A 21,979-nucleotide genomic window follows, 5' to 3' on the forward strand; every position below is an offset into this window, starting at 1 on the left:
AAAATTCAGGTACTTCTAACTTTATTTATGTTTCCTACTGAATGAATCTTCCTGGCTGAATTTTTCCTTTTTCTATAGGGATCAAACAGAATACTCCACTTAGAACAGAATTTACTGAGAATTATTTAAGAATTTCAGCACATCTGGAGAAACTGTAGTGAAAGGAGACAAAGATGTTAGATTTTTCGTGTGAGCACTAACTGAACCAGGGATGCTTTTAATGCTTTTTTTTACAAGCAATGATAAGATCTCCCCTCAGTCTTCTCCCATTTCAACAGTCCAAGTCTCTCAGCCTTTCCTCATCAGGGAGATGCTCCAGGACCAGGGAGTGCTCCATCAGCACTATGCTAGACTCTCTCCATCAGTTGTCTGTCTGTTTTGAATTGTAGAGTCCAGAAAACTGGATGTGGCTTCAGATGTGGCTTCACCAGGGCAGAGTGGAGGGGGAGGATCACTTCCCTCAACCTGCTGACTACACTTTTTTTTATGAACTCAGAATATCATTCCTCTTAGCCTCAATAGCACACTGCTTGCTCATGGCTAACCTGTTACCCACCAGGACACCCAGATCCTTTTCTGCAGAGCTAATTTCCAGCAGGTCAGCCTCTAAGCTATACTGATGCATGAGGTTATTGCTCCCCAGGTGCAAGACCCTGTGCTTGCCCTTGTTGAACTTCATAAGGTTATTCTCCACCCAACTCTCCAGCCTCTCCAGCTCTCTTGAGCAGCAAGCCATGACTTTGTGTTGCAGCTTGCCTATGAAGAACAAACTCTGTACTGATATGAAGCAAAAAAGCAGCTTGCCTATGAAGAACAAACTCTGTATTGATATGAAGCAAAACCATTAATACAGTGGATTTCAGCACGTTCTTAAGATTTCTAGACATGAAATACATAGAAAAATAAAAATCCATATGACTTTCTGAGCACTGCAGTAAAAGATATGGTTAAAAAGGCACTGAACATTGCTGCTCACACACTGAAAGTACATTTGCAACTGCTGTGCAGTACATACTCAGGAAAATGTTAAACCTGCATCAACTGGGTTATTAATAACAGCACAACTGGGTCAGCAGCATGTTGAGTGTAGACTGATTTATAATGTTTCCTGAGTAAGTTTTCAGTCTACCCTAAGCTTCCTGCTGCTGTAACTAGACTGCTGGTGTAAGGCTTATATAAATTCTCTCTGCACTAGTTGCTGAAATACCAAGGTGCTCTGGATTTGCATTACATTTTGATCAATCAAGGAGGATGCTAAGGCTTATAGCTGGATCAGGAAGCTTAAGCTTTCTGATTTAGTCTTGAAAATGGAAATTTTGCAAAACCCGCTTTGCTTGAGAAAAACCAACCATGCCAGATGAAATCCTTAAAAAATGTGAATTTTCCATTGTATATTTATCTTGAGGGAAAACTAAAACCTTTTAGGTTAGAACTTGATGTAAAAAAAAAGGAAGGAGAAAGACTGAAATTAATATTTGGGAACTTATATTCTCTCCTTATGAAGAATTGAGTTTTTGTGCACTGCCAGATCTCAGCAGCGTGATGTCCATAGACCGCACAGTTCGCTGTGCCAGCTGCCTCCTTCTCTGTCAGCCTTTTGACAGAGGGCCAGTTCAGACTGTCTGGCATAATGCAGGATTAAGCACTTCAACATCTAATTTCTGGACCCCTAAACTGGATAGAGGACTTGGTACCAGGTTGGGAGCTAGTTGTTTTTTTTTTGTATTAATGCAAAGATTAAATGAAGCATTAGATGAAGTCTGCATTTTGAATGAGTTACTTGGTTATTTGGAATAGGCTTTTGCCTATTCCAAATGCTCCTTTTCATGACTTAAAGACTTTATTATGGCCTGGAGAAAGCACTGCCTTTCTGCTAGGATTCAGAGAGGAGAAAGCTTTTGCAGAAGATTCTCCCTAGACTGTTTTTTGGAAAATAATAGGATGATAAGCCATCCTCTCAATGAATGAAGGATGATTTCCTACTCCCAAAGCTCTAGGTAAAGTTCTCCCTGACATCTCTGTACTCTAGTATTTTTTTCTGCCTGACAAACTAGAGGTCGTGTTTCTTCCTCTCAGATCACTCCAGCTAGTAGGATGGGGCATATTCAATTATGCATAGCAGGCACTAAAATAGTTTGGGTAATTTTTTTCTCTAGAAATCTGGCTCCCAGAGGTTTGAGATACCCTCCCACTTTCCCCCAGCAACGTTGTAGATGAGGAGAGGTTTCAAAGTTCTGCTTTTGATTCTGAGCATGGAACAGATTTACTCTTCCTTTTTATTCCTAATTTTTTAAACTGTACTTGCAACATAAATCACACTGAGCTCTTGATTTATAATATGAAACAGACTCTTTTTTTTTGTCAAAAATATTTCAGAATTTTTATCTTTGAAGTCTTTCTTGTTGTTATACAGCAACAAGAACATGCAAAAAAATTAATGATTCTAAATCAACATTTTCCCGGGGTGCTGTGCATTGAAACAACTTATTTTCCAAGAGTTATCTTTCTTCAACAAAACAAAAATATGTATAAAATAGAACAGTTGTAATAGTATTCCGACAAGTCCAACTTATATGGTTCATTGTCACAGAGGATATCCTAAGAAAATGCAGAATGGCTTTACAAATTTAGTAATACAGAAACTCCTTGGAGGAGATAGAACAATATACTATGAAAACTCCAAATACATATTCAGCATGTGTACTTTTTAAAGAAAACTTTATGCAAATTTAAGATCAACAAATACAGAATAAAATGCACTAAGAAACTGATATGTAGACAAAGGTTTATTTACACCATACAACATTTTAAATATTTTATACACAGCTGCAGCAGAGAAAGCTACTCTGAGCTTTCCAGAGAAAACTGCAATAATAAAGATGTGAAATATATTATTCATATAAAAGTGAGATTATTACTTTATTGCATTTAAAGCAATGAAGAATGTAGCTCAACAGACATTCATTTAATGACAAAAACTTTGCTTTTATATTATAAAGTAAAAAGTGTAGTAATGGCCAAACAGACTGTTATAAACTTTAAAAACTGCATAAATATATACATTGTGCTTCATGGTGAAGTTTTTTGAAAACTAAACCAAATGAAGCTGTTACAACATGAATCGTTGCTTGAGGTTTATCTATAAAGATTACCTTACAAATCCATTCCACGGGTACTTACAACACACGATGGTAAGAATTGTACACCTGGTTCTCCACTAGCCATACTAGTGGGAAGAAACTGTACGAAAAAACCACTGACATTTGGCACGGGGAGAGCCTGGCATAAAGTAGTCACAACGTTCAGACAGGAGTGTCAGGATTCCCAAAGTTTCTTTATTGTCAGTGCAATTAATTTTTTGTTTTTGTTTTGTTCAGTTTATTTTCATTTTTGTTAAACTTCTGTTTGAAAGTCACCTTCTTGCACATCTAAAGGCAAGTTCAGACATTTCTCCCATTCTGCTGGTCTTAGTTCTAAAGCATCTTTTGCCTCTGTGTCTAATACGTTTATCGTTGTATAGTGTTGATATTCGCCTGTGGTTTTGAAATTGTCCCATGGAACCTTGTTTGGCGCTGAATTCTCCTGAAGAACAGAGAAGAAAAAAGAATTGAATACGAAGATGAAATAATGTATTCTCTGTGTATAAGGCTGATCCCTAATGCGCTCTTATGAGACACAGGAGTCAGAGGGAGGAACTAGCTTTGCAGGGAGGCAGGCTGTGACTGTCTTTCTCTGTGAGCAATTGGCCCTTTGGCAGGCTGCTCACCTGAGCTGCCAGCCAAGCCCTGTCCTTTGCAAGAAATGTAGTGTGTGAGGAATGGCCAAATTATCTAGTAACAGCAGCCAGCATTTCAGTAGTGGCTATGTAGAAAAGCACCAGAAGGGAAGGGAAGGGAATGTAATTGAGGAGTGCTTGCTGTCTGAAATATGGAGTGGTCTGAGGTAGAGATTGCCAGCTTGCATTTGAACTGGGGCAGGAGAATGGTGGAACAGCAGAAACCTGCTCCTTGAGAATGGGAGAGAGAATTGCTTTACAGGCTGGTGAGCTCATGTAGCATCATGTTAGGATCAGCAGACTGAAAGCTGCCTGTTTTCGACTGTCCATGAATACTTTTGGATTAGGATAAGAGAGAGACAAAAGTCATCAGTGATTTCTGCTATAACATGCTAGTTGCCAAAATCAAACATTTTCACATTTGTTTAAGATCCCCTTGGACATCCTGCTGGAACTCCCACTATTTTTAAATAGAGGTGTGAGTCCTGTCATCACCACTTATACTCTGCTGTAGACTAAGATATCTGAGGCTGTCTAAAGGCCTGAGATTCTGGTATTTAGGTATCTGGATCACTCCCTGACTGCCTTACAGGATGACCATTCCTCTAGGCAGCTGTTATGAGCAGACCCTTCAAAAAACACCAATGATATGAAACAGAGTAAGCACCACTCATCCATGAAGACCACCTGTGAGATTTTGAATGAATTCAAGCTTTACATGAACAGAAAATCTCAAATAGAGGGGAGAATGCATACTTTATCTGCCAGTACATCTCGGAGGAGTGGGTGAGAACTGGGTGAAAAATAAAACATATCACAGATAAAGATTCATGAGTTTGGGCCAAATTTCTGCTATATTAGACCTCGTATCTACTCAGTACTTCATGTCTGAGAACAACTATTCATAAATCATAAGACAATTCTAGCTCACTTTCATTCAATATGCAATTTTCACATTATAAAGTTATATAGAAAATTATTACTAATCATAGCATTACTGCTAGAAAGTATGTAACACTAAATTACCTGTTTTAATTAGGCAGAATCAAATATTTCCTTGCTCTCATTATCATATCAGATATAGTCAGGGGGTTATGCCTGTGTGTGTGTGTGTGTCTACAAATCTGAATTATGATGATAGCAAAGTCAATTCAGGATGAGATAATTTTTGCTTTTCACATGCAAAATATTTATAGTCCTATTAAAGGAAAGACAGAATTACAGTGACTCTGTGCTCTTTCTGGGCACTCTAATGTGTAGGTGACTCTAGCTGGACTTATTTGTTATAACTAATTCAATATTTGCTTGCCTAGCCAGAGGTAAAACCCTATTGGGTAAATTAAATTATGAAGCTGCTTTTTGTATATAAAGGACTTTAGACATAGGAGACACACACAGATTTTAAATGCGTTCCCTACAGTTCAATTTCTTGTCATCTGTAATGATGTCAGTGAGTTAGTTATGGTCTAGTTGCAAAATGTAATGAGTCTCACCATAGGTTAGATTACTTTAAATATCTTTTGTTCTCATTCTTGAGGCTATATAAAAGTAGCATAAAATGAAGTCTTCACAGGAAATAATATTTAATTCAAAGATCTCTTGTTTCATTGTTATTGTTACAGCACAGCATGTTTTTAATATCCAGGAAGGAAAACTTACCATGCTGCCTGATTTTGGTACATCCCGAAATCTGTCCAGAGTCTGAAATTTCTGATTTAACTCTTGAAACAATTCCATATGCCTCTTTCTTGTATGCATGACCTTCTGCAAAACAAAAAAGAAAAAAAAAACCAAAAACATAATTGCTTATATTTATAATTGAATCTGGGCTTTTTTAAGAGAACCATTCTTTCCTCCAGCATAATAAATTGAATTTGGCAAGGCCATATTTTCCCTATAGACTTAATCAAAGGAAGTGAATTGCACTGAGTCTTCTCTCTCCTCTGTTTAATGCACTTCTTGTATACAAAGGACTGATTTTCCCAACATTTACTGAGTTACTGAAATAAAGGGACACTCATACTGCTGGAAAAAGTCGGAAAGTAATGGCAGCATCTCAGAAGTAATTTTCTCTTTTGCACATTAGAAGTATTTTACAGAATTTTTGTTTTCAATATGGGTACTAATATTTTGATTTCAAGAGGAATGCAACAGCATTTTATACCTTTTGGGGAAAAAAATAAATATGAGAACACCAAACTCAGGACTTCTAGATCAAAAGACAAAAACTCCAAATGTTATGTCTTTTTAATTAAGATGTCTTGTCATACAGACCACCACCAAATGCATTCAGCTGCATAAAATGCTGTTGAAATGGCATTCACATTAAGATAAGTAGGCACCATTTTCAACTTTACTGTCTTCGAGTGATTGGATGCTACGCTCCCTGTAGCCAATGCACAGGGCATTCTTCCACAGAAAATGATTATATGGCATTCCTGTGCAAGAGGTGGCAACCCCAAACAGACCCCGCAATTGGAGGGGAGCTCGGGCCCTATATTGCTTTGGCAGCTATGTGGAGACTGAAACCTGTTTTCAAGCCTGGACTGTCATGCCTATCATCTGTGTTGTTTTCAAAGATGTTCACTGTCAGATGTGGATTCAGACCAGCCTCTGGAGCTGAGCCGAAGACTCCTCGCTGTTCAGCCAGTCTTATGGTTCCATGTTCTGGGAGGACAGGGGACAGGAGGGACTGAGGTGAGGCACCCTCAGCAGATGAGCACAGCTTGCCTTTCTTAAGATTCTGCGTCTGTGTGGGCTGGACTTGCAGCCAGGGTCACAGCCACTTGATGTTGATAGGAAAACTACAGGTCACCAGCCTCTATGCACATGTACTCATCATCAAGCCTGATTTTCTTTGGCAGTGTACGTGACAAAATCTACAAACTTATGTACACAGTGCCTGAGTGTGACCCTTCCCCAGTGGCACTTCCACCTAGTCTGGTTTGAATACTTTTTAAAATGGAGCAACAATAGCTGACTCTCAAATAATATTTTACAAATACAAATTTTAAATTGTTCATGTCTTTTATTTGTATTCTGTGTTTCTAAATTCCATGAAATGTGGCTGCTCTCTCGGCTATGCATTCCTACCGCTATGCTGTAATAACCATATTATCCTTAATACAGCTACGCCCTTGCTTGAGAACTCGTTCCACTTCTAAGAACAGGAAATTGGCAAAATTGTTCACAAAAAAGACATGAGATATAGCAAGCAATTAAGGACCTATTAACTTAACACGACTTGTGGGGTGAAAAGGGAAACAATTTTGCAGGATTCTGTAAGGAACTGCTTGCAAAACATAATTTAAGTAGAGATAGCTGATCTAAATTTATGAGAGAGGTTTCACTTAAGTGACTTCCTAGGGATTCTTTTAAGCTGTTACTGTAACAGTAGACAGGGATATTTAGCATATTTCATATACACTGAATTTTAAAAAGAAAGGTTCTGCCTCAAAGATTATTATTTGATGAAATAAGGAGACGCTTTGGGTAATAAAACAGATTTGGTGGGTTAAAATAGTAGTTCTAAAAGTAGGAAAAAAAGCATATGACTATGAAACAAATGTCTCCAGCTGGAAACTTTTTAATAGAAGTCTAGAAACATAGAGAATGTTACTTTCTGATATTTTTCTGAGTTGTGTATCCATGAATTTGTTAAATTGCAAATATGAATAATGCAAATATCTTACTCAGTTCAATACATTATTCCTGAGGAGATGCAGGTGGGAGAAGAAATTAAACACTTGCAAAGTCTGCCAGAAAAAAAAAAAAAGACTTTAAATTTTATTCTTAATAGTGGAATATCTGGTATGTACATGGATGGATGGATCTTTCAGCTGCTTTGTGTTTGCCTGGCTTCCATTCTGTAATTTCTACCCTCTGACATCTCTGCCTCCTCACTGCTTAGACAAAATGATCTGAACTTCAGTGAGGTGCAGTAGCTTAAATTTCCAACATTAATTATTAATTTCTAGCTTTTTACACAATTTATTTTATTTCTTATTGGAATTCACCGTATTTTCTGTTTTCTAGAAAATATGCTCTTGCATAACTCTTTCTCTTTTATGAGAAAACATCCCAAAATACATTTGCAGAGGTTTCATCTGTTTTGTTTGTTTGTTTGCTTTCTCTCTCTTTTAAATAACCAGTGTGGAAAGCACAGCTTTATGAATCTGAGAAATACACAAGTTTTATCCACACAGATCTGGAGATCTTCAGCAATATAGACTAGGATGACTGTAGAAGTGAAATTCTTCAGCAGGATGATAGATAGCCTTTGATACCGCCCTTAGAAATGACACCATCTTTAGGCTCAGTTGTGGGTTTGTTATGCTGTACCCCCTTCCAGGAGCACTTGCCTGAGGTAACCACCTCTCTACAGACTCACTCACCTTAGATTGCTATAATTCTATAGTCACTGATTGGAAAAGACTTTCAAGATTGTCAAGTCCAACCAATCAGCTAACACTACAAGTCCATGGCTAAACAATATCCCTAAGTGCCATGCCACATCCACAGGATTCTAGGGATGACAACTCTACCACTTTTCTAGACAGCCTGTTCCAATCCCTAGGCACTCTTTTTGTGAAGAAGATCTTCCTGCTCTTTTGGTACAACTTGAGACTGTTGCCTTCGGTCCTATCACTTGTCACCTGAGAATCAAGATTGGCACTTCCTTTGCTCAGCCTCCTTTCTGGTAGTTGTAAGGAGCACTGTAGTCTGCCCTCAGCCTCATTTGCTCCAGACTAAACAGCCTCAGTTAACCTCAGCTGCTTCTTGTATGTTTTGCTTTTTAGACCTGTACCAGATTTGTTGCTCTTTTCTGCTCATGCTCAAGCAACTAGGTATCCTTCTTGTAGTGAGGGACCCAAATCTGAACACTGCATTCAATGTGCAGTCTTAACAGTGCTGAGTACAGAGGGACAATCACTTCCCTAGTCCTGATGGCCACAATATTCCTAATTCAGGCCAGGATGCCATTGGCCTTCTTGGCTATCTGGCACAATACTGGCTTACGTTCAGCCAGCTGTTAACCAAGTTCTGTAACTCATGTCTCGCACCCTAAAGCAGACTAGATTGAATTGACACCTCTTCTACATTTCCAGCCTACTCATAAATAACATCAATTTTTAATTTTGAAAAGGGTAAGCCTTACTCCGATTAGCATATACTCTTAGAAGAGCAATTTGAGTGGCTATCAAGGTGAGAAGTAATTCAGACATAACTGTATACTCAGCTCAACTTTTTTTTTAATTTATGACAGCATTTTAGCTGAAATCTACCTCAAGCAAAAATATTTTAATCAATATTCATAGTCAACCTTATGATTAATAGTAATAATATTTAAAATCATGTTATTCAGTTTGCTTTGGAAATATTCTACATAATCACAGGTAAAAATGGTCTCACAAATATTGTATGAAATAGCTAAGTGAAAAGAACAGATGGGGAAATGCCTTCCCAGCTCCATAATGGAAGCCTGCTGTGTTTTCAAGATGTTATAGGTCTGATTAGTTGCCAAACTTAGAAACGGGAAAAGATTTTTCCTTGCAGGCATGTTATTTATTTTTTCCACCTTTGTCTTGGAGAGATGTCTTCATGTTAGGAAGAAAAAAGATTTTAAAATTTTGTGTAAGTTTTTAATATTGCTATAATGAATGGCTATTATGGATGAAAATCTGAGAGAAGGCAGCACCAGCAATTTAATATCAATTCAGCACTATTACTAGTGATAGACTTCTGGTCTATGGGCAGAAAAGACAGTCCAAGATTTGTACACTGTATTCTTGCCCTCCCTAACAGAGCTCAAAGGGAGCCAGAGATGACCTGAATCCTGGTGAGCATTTTCTGAATTATTTAGCATAAAAATTGTTTATTGCAAGTACATACAGTAAATACATTTGATAAAGGGGAGAGCGGAAAGATTGAGTAGGGAAAGGCAGGATTCAAATCCTCTCATAGAATTTAAAGATACTTGTAATCTTTTATCTCAAAGTGCATGTCAATAATAGTGTTTTTGTATGTGACAGAGCACACCTATTATAAAGCCCTCCTGGGAATTTTCACAGCATCTGTATTTATCCTCAACATAATCAGAGCGACTTTCATTTGATCTTAGAGCTAGGTATTAGTGCAGAGCCTCGGTGAACAAAACTACCTGTCCAGTTTCAGGGAAATTCAGAACATAACAATTGGGGTTGCTGAACACTTAGCTGGCATTAAAACAGCCATCAGAAGCAAGGATCCCAAACTCCTAGACCAGAATACTGCTTGTATTTTGGATCACCATTAGTGACTGGTCACCAATTGGATTTAAATCCCTTTGCCATCATTCTCTGGGTCTGTCTGGCTGGCCATATTTTTACCCAGGAAGAATACACCTGTCCAAGCCATGGACTGCAAGTTTCTCCAAGAGAATACTGTGAGAGACAGTGTCAAAGGCTTCACAGAAGTCTAGCCAGACTACCTTCATAGCCTTCCCCTCATTCACTCACAAGATTATATAGTCATAGAAGGAGCTCAGGTATGTCAAGCAGGACCTGCCTTTCATGAATCCATGTAGGCTAGGCCTTATTCCCTGGTAGTCCCACACATGCTGCATGATTGCAGTCAAGATGATTTGCCCCATGACCTTTCTCAAAACTGAGGTCAGATCGACAGGCTTGTGATTCCCTTGATTCTCCTGACCCTTCTTGTAGATGGGAGTCACATTTGCAAGTCTCTAGTTGTCTGATACCTTCCTGGTTGACCAAGGCTGTTATTGGAAGGGGCCTTAAAGATCACCTGGTTCCAAGCCCTGTGCCATGGACAGGGTTGCCACCACTAGATCAGGCTGCTCAGGACACCATTCAAACTGGTCTTGAATGCCTTCAAGGATGCGGCATCCACAACTTCTTCAGGCAACATCTTTCAGTGCCTCACCACTCTCTGAGTAAAGAATTTCTCCCTAATACCTAATCTAAATCTCCTCTCTTCTACTTTAAAGCCATTTCTCCTTGTCCTATTGTTATTACATTGTGTAAGAAGTTGGTCCCCCTTGTGCTTGTAAGTTCTCTTGTACTGGCAAACTGCAGTGAGGACTTCTTGAAGTATTCTTGTCTCCAAGCCAAACAAGCTTTTGTTTGTCTGCCAGCTCCCTCAACCTTTCTTCACAAGAGAGGTGCTCTAGCCATCTTTGTGGCCTTCCTCTTGACCTACTCCAACAACTCCTCAGCCCAAGGGCTCTAGGTTTGGATGCAGTACTGCAGATGGGGTCTGACAAGAGCAGAGTAGAGGGACAAAATCACCCTTCTCTTGTTGATGGGCAGCCAGGTTACTGTTGGCCTTCTGGGCTGCAAGAGCACACTGTTGGCTCACACCCAGCTTTTTGTTCACCAAGAAATCATTACTTCTCCACAGACCTTAACCCAGTGAGTCCTAGTCTGTATGCATATCTGGGATTGTCCTGATTGAAGTGTAACAGCTTGTACTTGGCCTTTTTGAACCTCATTAAGTTCATGTGGGCCAACTTTTTGAGCTTGTTCAGATCTCTTTGGATGGCATTTCCCTTTCATTTGTCATATCAACTGCACCACTCAGCTTGGTGTCATCAGCAAACTAGATAAGGATGTAATTGATTCTATTATCTATGTAACTGATAAAGACGATAAAAAGTGCAGGTCCCAAGACAGACTCCTGGGTGATGCCACTCATGACTGGCCTTCACCTGCACATAGAGCTATTGACCCCAACCTTCTGGCTGCAACCTTCCCACCAATTCTTTATCCACCAAACAATCCAGCCTCCAAATTCATATTTTTTCAATTCAGAGATAAGGATATGGTGTGGGACCGTCAAAGCCCTTATTAGATGGCCCTTCCTTTGTGCATCAGTGCTATCACTCCATCATAGAAGGCCATCAGAACAATAATGTATTATTTGCTCTTGTTGAAGCTGTGTTGACTATCTCAGATCACCTCCTTGTCTTGCATGTATCTTAACATCTTTTACGAGTATAATCCATTGTCCCAGGTGCAAACAACAGGCTAACCAGCCTCTAGTATCCCAGGTCTTCCTTTGTTCCTTTCTTAAAAACAGGAGCAATGTTTACCATTTTTCAGTTAATTTGACAGGCACAACTTTTTAAATATAAGATAGAATGCTTTGGAAACCACATCAACCAGCTCCTTCAGGACTCTGGGATGCATGTCGTCTAGACCTATAGACCTATACACAGTCAGTCTCATGAAGTGGTCTCAGAATTGCTCTTTTCTATGGGAAGCCTGATTGCTAGTGAAGGCTGAGGCAAAGAACTCGTTGAGTATCACGAGCCTTATCAGCCTTAACAGCCTTATCTGTGTCAGTTGAAGCCAGCTTTCCCTTCTCATTTATCAGAGGGGAAACATTCTCCTTTGCCTGTTTCTTCTGACCAAAGTATCTAAAGAAACCCTTGTTATTTTTCACATCTCTCACTAAGTTCATTTCCATCTGCATCTTGCCTTTCCTGATGCTGTCTCTGCATATCATGACAACTTCCCTATATTATTCACAGGCCATGTGTCCCTGTTTCTACCACCTACAGTTTTTCTTCTTATCCCTCAGTTTCACTAGCAGGTCCTTGTTCAGACATGCTGATTTTCTGCCTTCTCTGTTTGATTTCTTATGCTGGGTGATGGAATTTCTTTTGCATGAGGATGGAAAATAATAATAATAAACAATAGAAAGCAGCTTGGCAACCACTTTTGCCAGCTCCCTCAGTACTCTTAGATGAATCCTATCTGGACCCACAGACTTGTGACAATTCAGGTGGAGTAGCAAGTTGCTGATTCCTCCTGAATTGTGGGAGGTTTATTCTGCTCCTCATCTCTCTCTTCCAGCTCAGGCTGAGTATCTTTAGGAAAACTATTAAAGACAGAAGGAATGAAGGCATTGAGGACCTCAGCCTCTTCCTCATCCTTGGTGGTAAAGCTCCCTGCTGCATCTGATAAATTTGCCTTAGCAAATGAAGTTCTTGTTGGACTTTTACCTTTCTAATTTTCTCTTTGCGTGTCCTAACATATATTGGAGATAACAGGGATGGAGTCTGTTTTATTGCATTGAGTACGGATAAGGTCTTCCAGTATTCAACCTACACAGCAGCTGATTTTGAATTTCCTCTGTGACCCTCAGTAATTTATTTTCCATGTGATTTTTATTTGTCTGTTTGTACTTCAAATTATCTGCATTAAGGTGAGTAGTATACATATTTTTTGTTATTAAACTGTGACTGTACAGCAGTAAGTTAATTATGTCTAAGAGCATTCAGTGGCACCATCTAGCATAGAATATTCTCCTTGAACACTACTATATTTTTTTAAGTCTCCAAAAAAAGTCTACAATGATGTTGCCTATTGTGAGTGGTATCTTATTCTCTCCAGTTCTTTAAGAACACTTCAGGAACTGCTGGAAGAGAGATGGTTGTAACAGACAGAAATAGTGGAGAACATTCTAAAAATATGATCTGTATAAACAATGGCATTTTGGCACCCAGAAATATTCCTCAAAATGTCTTTTTTGGTAGGATAGCCATAGTCTGTGAGTGTATTTTGTATGCATATAGGTTGACATGGAAGGATGAAGGAGATGTTGATGGTGCAGAGTCTTCTGAGACAGTGCTATAGGGAAAAGGGTTGAGGGAGCCAAGCCTGACAGCCTTGTCCATATTGTGTACTAAAAATAGCATTTGTTATCCTTAGAACTATAAAGGACATTGTCTCAGACAGTGCCAGCTGGCATTGTTAACAGACAAAGAAAAAATGTTACAGAAGTAGTACAGACAATCACTCAGGCTTGACCTCACCTTCAGACTCTATCCCAGTTTGCAGTAAAGCTGCTTTGAGGTATCAAAACAGAGCAGTGTTTTGGCCATACAACACTATTTCAAATCTCTTTGTCAGTATGCCTTGCTGAGTGAAAGAATTTGAGTGACCATCCGAACACTTTTTGACTTTTTTTCTTGCTATACCTCAGACAGACAGCTACACTACATGGAAAAACACAGGAAAGCCCACAGGCTTAATCATAGGAACCATAAAACAGGAGGTGAGATGGGGTTAATCTGAGTCTGTACTTCCAAAACACAACAACTGTCTGCTGATCTTATTTTCTCGGTAGTGATTCCCAATGGCTCAATCCTTTCCTTTTTACAAACAATTATTTTGTCCTGCATTACAAACATTATTTTAAATATGTTAGGCAGTGCAGCAGCAATGTTCCAACCAAGACAAGAAAAAAGGGATAAATTTCTGAAATATACTAGATGAGTAGAAGAAAAAATGTAATGAGAGCCTAATTCTTTAGAGCAGAATGTGTACAGCATTGTTGGTGTCTACTTGGTGTTGGGTTATGTCCTCCTGAGCAGCTAAGAAGAATGTTTAATATCTGTTTCCATAGAGAACATTCTCACTGGGAACAGAATCACAGAATCACAGAATTGTAGGGGTTGGAAGGGACCTCCAGAGATCATCGAGTCCAACCCCCCTGCCAAAGCAGGTTCCCCACACCAGGTAGCACAGGTAGGCATCCAGGCAGGTCTTGAACATCTCCAGAGAAGGAGACTCCACAACCTCCCTGGGCAGCCTGTTCCAGTGCTCCGTCACCTCACTGTAAAGAAGTTCTTGGGCACATTTGTGTGGAACTTCCTATGCCGAAGTTTCCGGCCGTTTCCCCTTGTCCTGTCTCCACTCACCACTGAAAAGAGTCCGGCCTCGCCATTCTGCCCCCCACACCTTAGATATTTATAGACCTGGATCAGGTCCCCTCTCAGTCTTCTTTTCTCAAGGCTGAACAGACCCAGTTCACTCAGCCTTTCTTCATAGGAGAGATGCTCCAGGCCCTTCACCATCTTCGTGGCTCTCCGCTGGACTCTTTCCAAGAGATCCCTGTCTTTTTTGTACTGGGGAGCCCAGAACTGGACACAGTACTCCAGATGAGGCCTTACCAGGGCAGAGTAGAAGAGGAGGATCACCTCCCTTGACCTGCTGGACACGCTCTTTTTAGTGCACCCCAGTATGCCATTGGCCTTTTTGGCCACGAGGGCACACTGCTGGCTCATGGGCAACCTGTCGTCCACCAGGACACCCAGGTCCCTCTCCGCAGAGCTCCTCTCCACCAGGTCATCCCCCAACTTGTACCAGTGCATGCAATTATTCCTCCCTAGGTGCAAAACTACACTTGCTTTTGTTAAACCTCATCTGTTTTTTTTCTGCCCAGCTCTCCAGCCTGTCCAGGTCTTGCTGAATGGCAGCATGGCCTTCAGGCGTGTCAGCCAATCCTCCCAACTTCGTATCATCAGCAAACTTGCTGAGGGTGGCCACCATCCCCCCATCAAGGTCACTGATGAAGATGTTGAACAAGACCAGACACAGCAACAGGAACAGTACTATATTAATACCTTTAAACAAAGAACAGTAAAATTCAGAATTATTTGTATACCTACAATTACATAACTTTTCTTCAGAATCTTTACATTTAATTTTAGAGTCACTTACTCATCAGAATTTTTTGATTCATGTTCTTCCTTTCTACTCATTTATCTTAAACCATATTTAGGATAATTTCATTTTCTTTTCCTTACCTTACTGTGTGAATCTTTATCTGGTGCTATATTTGAGAAATTACATGACTACTTAAGGTAACTACACCCTCTGGGGAAAAATGACAGTGGAATTAGGAGTGATATTAAGCCATCAAAAATACACACTCAGACATGGAAAGTCAGCTTTCAGCAAAGGCAAGTCACCAAAGCAAACCTGTCTTGCACTGCAAGGTTTCTACAGCCACTTCTATGACAACTGCTATGGTTGCATTGGGCTAATCCTACTTCTTTCTCCTCTATGGACCCGAATCCGAAATCTGAAGGTACATGTGCTTACATCCTGTATAATATCTAAGCTACTGATAATGACACATGGACAGCCGATATAAAAATAAATTATTAAAATGTCCCCGAAAACCTATGGTTATATTGCTTCTGGTAGAATGTAGAAAAGAAACAAAACTCTCAGAGACTTCATCATAGTAATTGAGATAGAGTCTAATTCAATGGAACGTAAGGAACCTTACATAAATTTATTTGTTTTTTTTAAAATAAAATGTGATCTATCAGCCTTGACAACTGCAGCATGTCATCATTCAAAAACTGACATATTCATCTCATTATTTGTATGTACAACTCAAATGTTAGTAAATTAGTATTGAAGGAAGAGATAGAACAAATGATCGAAAGCATCTTGAAAAAAAGCATGCTTCTGCAACAACGTGGCCAGTCCTACAGAAACATCACACTTTTCCAAAAGATAGATAGCTGACAAAAAAAAAAAAAAAAAAGAAAGAAAAATAGATGAAAATGAAGAGGCAGAGAATTTAAAAACTAAAATCATGATAACTAATATTATAATATGACAGTTTGATCTCAGAATAGTTTACAAACAAGTTGCACCAAAGTAGTTCTAATGAACTGCTCATCATGTTCTACACAGTATCAACTGAACAGTCCTATGACATCTAACATGTCAGAAAGCTAAAATCTGTTAAAATGGATGCCTCATATTTACTTTTAGAAAATTCTACAATAATCAGGAATAATTCAGTGAAACTTACTTCAAAGTCAAGGTCCGAATAACGTGATTTTCTTCTCTATTAAGCAGTAAAAAAGAAAGAAAAAAAGAGGTTTTATTAACAATGGGACTATTCATCAAATGAGACTAAATAACATTATTGTTTTCCTATCAGATATATGTTAGGTATTCAGTGAAAGACTGTAAATTTTATCGTGACAATTTAATACTTTGCATACAGCTTATTAGACTAGTAACATATTCTTTTCACTGAAATAAAGCAGACTGGATTTCACTAAGATGCTTCATATGCATGCTATTTGCATGCAAGCAAACCTGCTGGTACATAAAATATACTTATTTCTATGCTTTCTGTGGCATTTTCAAATGATTATAGTGTTTATTATTTTTACGCTGTTATCAATATATACCTATGATTAGGGTCTGTATAAATATACATAAATTGATTCTTTCCTACATCAGGTTTACATTGGTACAACTCCACTGATTTTAATGGGACAACTGATAGTAAAGTCAAGACCAAGCCATCTATGCTTTCCATAGAGACTTGAGCTTGTTTGTTTGCAATGACAATCTGGATGGAGAAAGCGATGATATTTGTCTTTCAGATGACAAATCTGATTCAAAGCAGCTGATAAAAAAAAAGAATTATTTACTAGTAAAGTAATCACTTGTATACAATGCAACAAAGAATATGATTGCTTAGACACATCATGAATAATTTAGCATATAATTTTATTATATAATCTGAAATAAACTGATTATAAAGTCCAATTATATCAGACAAGCAGAAATGCTGTAAAGAAGAAATAATTTTTTTTTTTTCTTTTAAGGTTGGAAATTGAGTGTCTCACAATAGACAAGAGATGTGGAAAGCAGCAGAGAAGCTAAAAAAATAAAAGAGCAGCAAGAATAGGTGAATGGAAAGAAAAGAGACATTCTCCTTAAGGAAAAGTTAAAGTACCCCAATAACAAAAAGTGCTTGCTGGTACAATCAAATCCTAATTTTTTGTAGTATTATAGAGTCTCTTTAAGCAATGGTGAACAAACCTTTTCAAAATGCGCTGAATTTCTGCAATGAGATAGAAATCAAACCAATCAAGTCCAGAATAATAATATTACTGACTTCATTAGACTTTGATTTTATCTCGTTTAAGAAACATGCAGGTTTTTGTATGTGGTTTTGTTTTCTTGCATTTGAAGGAAACAGCTTTACAAGTTCTTATCTGGAGAAAGCAGAAAATGTTCAATCTTTTATAACAACACTATGTATCATTATATGGGATTCGCTGTAAAATTCTGACTTATACCAACCCATAATAATAGAAGACAAGTGTAGCACTGTCTACACTGTCTTCAGAGATTGGACAGTCTGTTGTCTGAAAAGCTGAGAGACACTAACAAAAATGGTCTATAAAACAAGTAAGAAAAGTAAATCTTTGGGAAGCTACCATGAATTAGGAAGGCTTGATTGACCAAACCCACTTTATGAGAGTATTTAAAAACAAATTAAACAACTGTTAAATAAACTCAAATAAATAGCATGTAAACTTAAAAACAGCAATGGCTTTGGAGGTAGGAAAACTATAAGAAGCTAAAGCTCAGATTCTTAAAGGTACCTACTTCTCACTCATGTTTAGAGAGCCTACGTACAAGCATTCCTTTGAGACAGGCCTTCATCATTCCACAGTTAACCAACACCTGAAGAAACCTACGTATCTCTAATGAGGAAGGATCTATTTTAAGGTGCAATTAGATCACTTCTTCCACAGTAATGGCTCAGTGGTTTCAAAATAAGAAATTTAGACAGCAGGTGATAAGGTGCTCTCGTAGAGCAGCTTTGAAAAACGCTTGAAAAGCCATTATTTAAGCTAAATTTCAGTAATAAATCTGATACCACTGAACTGCCTGAGTGAGAATCCTAAGAAAAAGCATGAAAAACTTTGAAATAATTGTGTAGTTTACTACATAATGTAATTTAGAAAACTGGAACATTTGTATTTTGCGTTAGGTCTGTTTGACCACAGTGCATATTTGTGGCATGGTTGAATTATTAGCTTTTGCATCCACACAAATCTATCACTGTTTACATGGTAAAAACACACATCTAACTGTCTGTGACATATTTAACTACGCTATTGCCAGAAAGATGTCACTACTTCAATTGTGTCCTTAGATCACACCAGTTATGATCTAACAAATAATAATATAGGTTCATCTCAGTGAGTGACCAACGCAAATCTATCATGAGTAAAATTTAATTTAAATATGTATGGTAAAAAACATCTGTTCTATGTTTGTACGTTACTTTTCTTTTCCATGGCTGCATACAGTAAAATATATCACAGATTCTGTCAAAGCCTATTCTCCTAAGACATAAAAAGGTATGTAACTGCCATAGGTAAGAACAGCAGAATAAAGATCTGTGAACGTCTGAAACACAGAAATCACTGGTTATGAATGTGATGCCAGACCACTGAAAGTCATTTGCAATGCTGTTAGTGACTGTAAGTCCAGTATGAGGCCCTCCTGGATATCACCTCATTGTACTGAAGTGTTATGGTTGAGAGTGGGAATATATTCAGATGCATGAAGGCACTAGGTACCTTCGCTTGTAAGGGTGGAGCCATTTCCCTGCGGTCCTTTTCCTTAATTATTCTGCATGATGTACAACACGTCTAAAGTGTACAAATCAACACTTTAATTGTGATTATACGTATATACACATACACACACACTGTATGCAATCCCTATGTATATACATACATATATATACTTACATATATCTTAAACAAAGTTTAATTGCTGTGGCTCTTTGGCTAAAAAACAAGGTTTTTCACAGACACCTAAATTCTTTCTGAATCTAGTCAACCATCTGGCTTGTTCTAACAATTTAAATTAACTAAAGCCAAAGCTGAATGAAAGAGTAAGGGGAAAAAAACCCTCTTCTGTCAAATGATCTGCTGTACTGATCACATCAGTGTGTTTCTTTTCAAAAGACTGCTTCACCAGCCTGCAAAATTAAGACAGATTTCAGCCAATATTAAAATCAGACTGGAAACTGGTTCTTTTTCCAAGCATCAGTTGGAGACCCAGTTGAGCATTAATGAAAGTAGTACATGACTAATAAATGACTACAAAGGTTCATCTCAGTGTTTTGAATTTTCCCAAGTTATGCAGTGATACTTAAGGAATGACATAGGAAAATGTGAGTATTAAGAGCTATTTTTGTTGCAGCTCCACCTTACTTCTTCAAATGTAATTTAGGATGATCTTTGGGAGGAGCTTACTTTATTGAACTTACTAGCACTTTTTTATACTGTTCCATCTGTCCAATCATGTTCTGTATTCATTCACAATGAATGTTTTGTAGCATCCAAAATATATTTAGATAGTGAGCTCCTCAATTTAAATATGCATAATGTGACAAAGACAACGTTGTTTACCTCTTTGTCATTTCATTTGAAGCTCCTCTTCTTTAAATCATGGGAAATATAAATAATTGTTCCCCATTTTCTACTCAGTCATTTATTTTCCAAACCTAAATACTTTAACACCAGAGAACTGAAAAGGGTAGCTAGTAAAGGGACTGCCTAAAAAGCTGAAGCTACATGCAATTATTCAGCAGCAAGGGAATTATCTGAGATAATTTTGAAAAGGCTGAAATTCATGGGTAAGAAGTGAACTGGATATTCATGCTGAGTTCCAAAAAAAAGCTACAAAGAACCACTAAGGTCTTCATTTAAATGGGCGGGGATGTGTACAGCCTTTTCTGAACAGCCCCACTGAGAAATCTGCATTAATGCTCCGAATTCTCAGAAGCAAAATCACCCCATAACCACAGAGTGGTAGGAGTTGACAGAGATCTCTGTGTCCACTTAGCCCAACCCCTGCTCCAGCAGGGACACCCACAGCAGGGGGGGCCAGGACCACATCCAGGAGGCTTTTGAAGATCTCCAAGAAGGAGACACCACAGCCTCTCTGAGCAGCCTGTGCCAGTGCTCCATCATCCACACAGCACAGAAATGCTTCCTGGTATTTAGACAGAACCTCTTGTGCTCCAGTTTGTGCCCACTGTGTCCATCATGCCTACAAGCTGGGAAAAAAAAATTCAGAGAGCAGCAAAATGTCATTTTAGAGGGTTAAAAACACTGGATCAAGAGAAAAGGATAAAAGAGTCATACAGCTGATTTAAACATTGCCTCTGGAAAAAGCAAACACGGAAACTTTGTAAGAAACCTTAGAAGGATATAAATACTGTTAAACAAACCCAGTATGAGAAAAATAAGAAAATTTGTAATTCAGAAAAAAAAAGAGAGGAAATTTTAAAGATATTACTAGGAATAAAGACATTTTATATGACTGTGAAATGATCTGCTGAAATAAACAGCTGGGAAACATTCACTGTCTTGAAAAGTCTCGAAAGTGAAATTGGACTGTGCATTACACAAATATGCTGTAGAAAATGTTCTTGCACTGATAAAGGAGATAACCCGGCAAGATCTTTTCCATTTCTAATTTCTACAGCTCTTTGATCCTGATTGATAAAATACACATTACAGAAAAAAAAAGAAAAAAAAACCCCAAACTACCAAACCTTTCATGCCAAGACCAAAGTGAAATTCTGTAAAAAGAGGTCTGCAGTTGTAATTTATTTAAAATCGATTTTACTTTGTGCTAATCATGTACAGCTTTTCTGTGTAATTCCATAGCAACTTTAAACTCTGCTCACCGGGGGACAAAAATAGAACAGTGAAGAATAATTTCCATACAGCAGCATGCACTAATATGCTGGCACCAGGAAGGAGCTGCTCTCTCTAACAGACTAATAAAATCCCTCTCCATCTCTGTAAAATGGCAAATGCCTGGTTTTCTCCTTACTCTAGTCTGCATTACACCACTACCTGATTAATTACATGAGATACTCCTCAAAATATATTATGTTGTGCAAAGTATAATTGAAACCAGAGATAGAATATTATAGGGCGGGTTATAACCATGCTTCCATTAATATAAAGCCTTATTATCAGCAGTTTATAATTCATTCTGAGATTAGGTTTGACATACAAGATCTTAGCCTGGGGAAGATTTTTTCCCTGAACAAAATTAAAGGAGAATCTCTTTTGGCCCTTAGAGATATTGAAGTGGAATGTGAGTTTTGATTTAAAATATCCTTTGTGTGTATTTAACTGAAGCAAAAAAGCTTAGTTTCTGAAAAGAAGATTACATTGGCTATTAGTTTACAATATGAGCTAGACATAAAAGAAAAAAGTAGATGAGCTCTTTGATGTGCAGGTTTTAAGTTGAGAAAATCTACAAGCAAATTTCAGCATAGCACAAACATTTCTTCAGAGATCCTGTATTAAAACTTCCAGCATTTTTTTTCTGGTTTTCTGCTCCATTTTTATAGGATAATTGACATATGTATTTACTCAGTAGAGCAAAAATAGTTGTTTTTTTGTTTCTGAATGTCACTGGAGCAAGTCTAGCATTTATTTAATGGACAAGCAATTGACAATATGTTTCCTAAGGATAATTTGTAGTTAAGATAGCTATCTGTAATACAAAATATGAAATAGGCAATGCAGTCTGTAACGCTGATTAA

General features: G+C 38.1%; 1 protein-coding gene across 1 annotated transcript in view; it reads right to left on the reverse strand.

The window, feature by feature from the left end:
• Positions 1-3,393: 3,393 nt before the first annotated feature.
• ADGRB3 (adhesion G protein-coupled receptor B3) overlaps positions 3,394-21,979 on the reverse strand; it is a gene marked incomplete at both ends in the record, with an annotated part of 445,134 nt that continues 426,548 nt past the window's right edge. The window contains 3 exons of the mRNA XM_079532449.1: positions 3,394-3,582; positions 5,435-5,539; positions 16,397-16,432. Coding sequence (XP_079388575.1) covers positions 3,394-3,582; positions 5,435-5,539; positions 16,397-16,432 — 330 coding nt within the window. The remainder of the gene's footprint in view (positions 3,583-5,434; positions 5,540-16,396; positions 16,433-21,979) is intronic.

This window comes from Tetrao urogallus (genome assembly GCF_951394365.1).
Source record: "Tetrao urogallus genome assembly, chromosome: 2".
NCBI lineage: Eukaryota > Metazoa > Chordata > Aves > Galliformes > Phasianidae > Tetrao > Tetrao urogallus.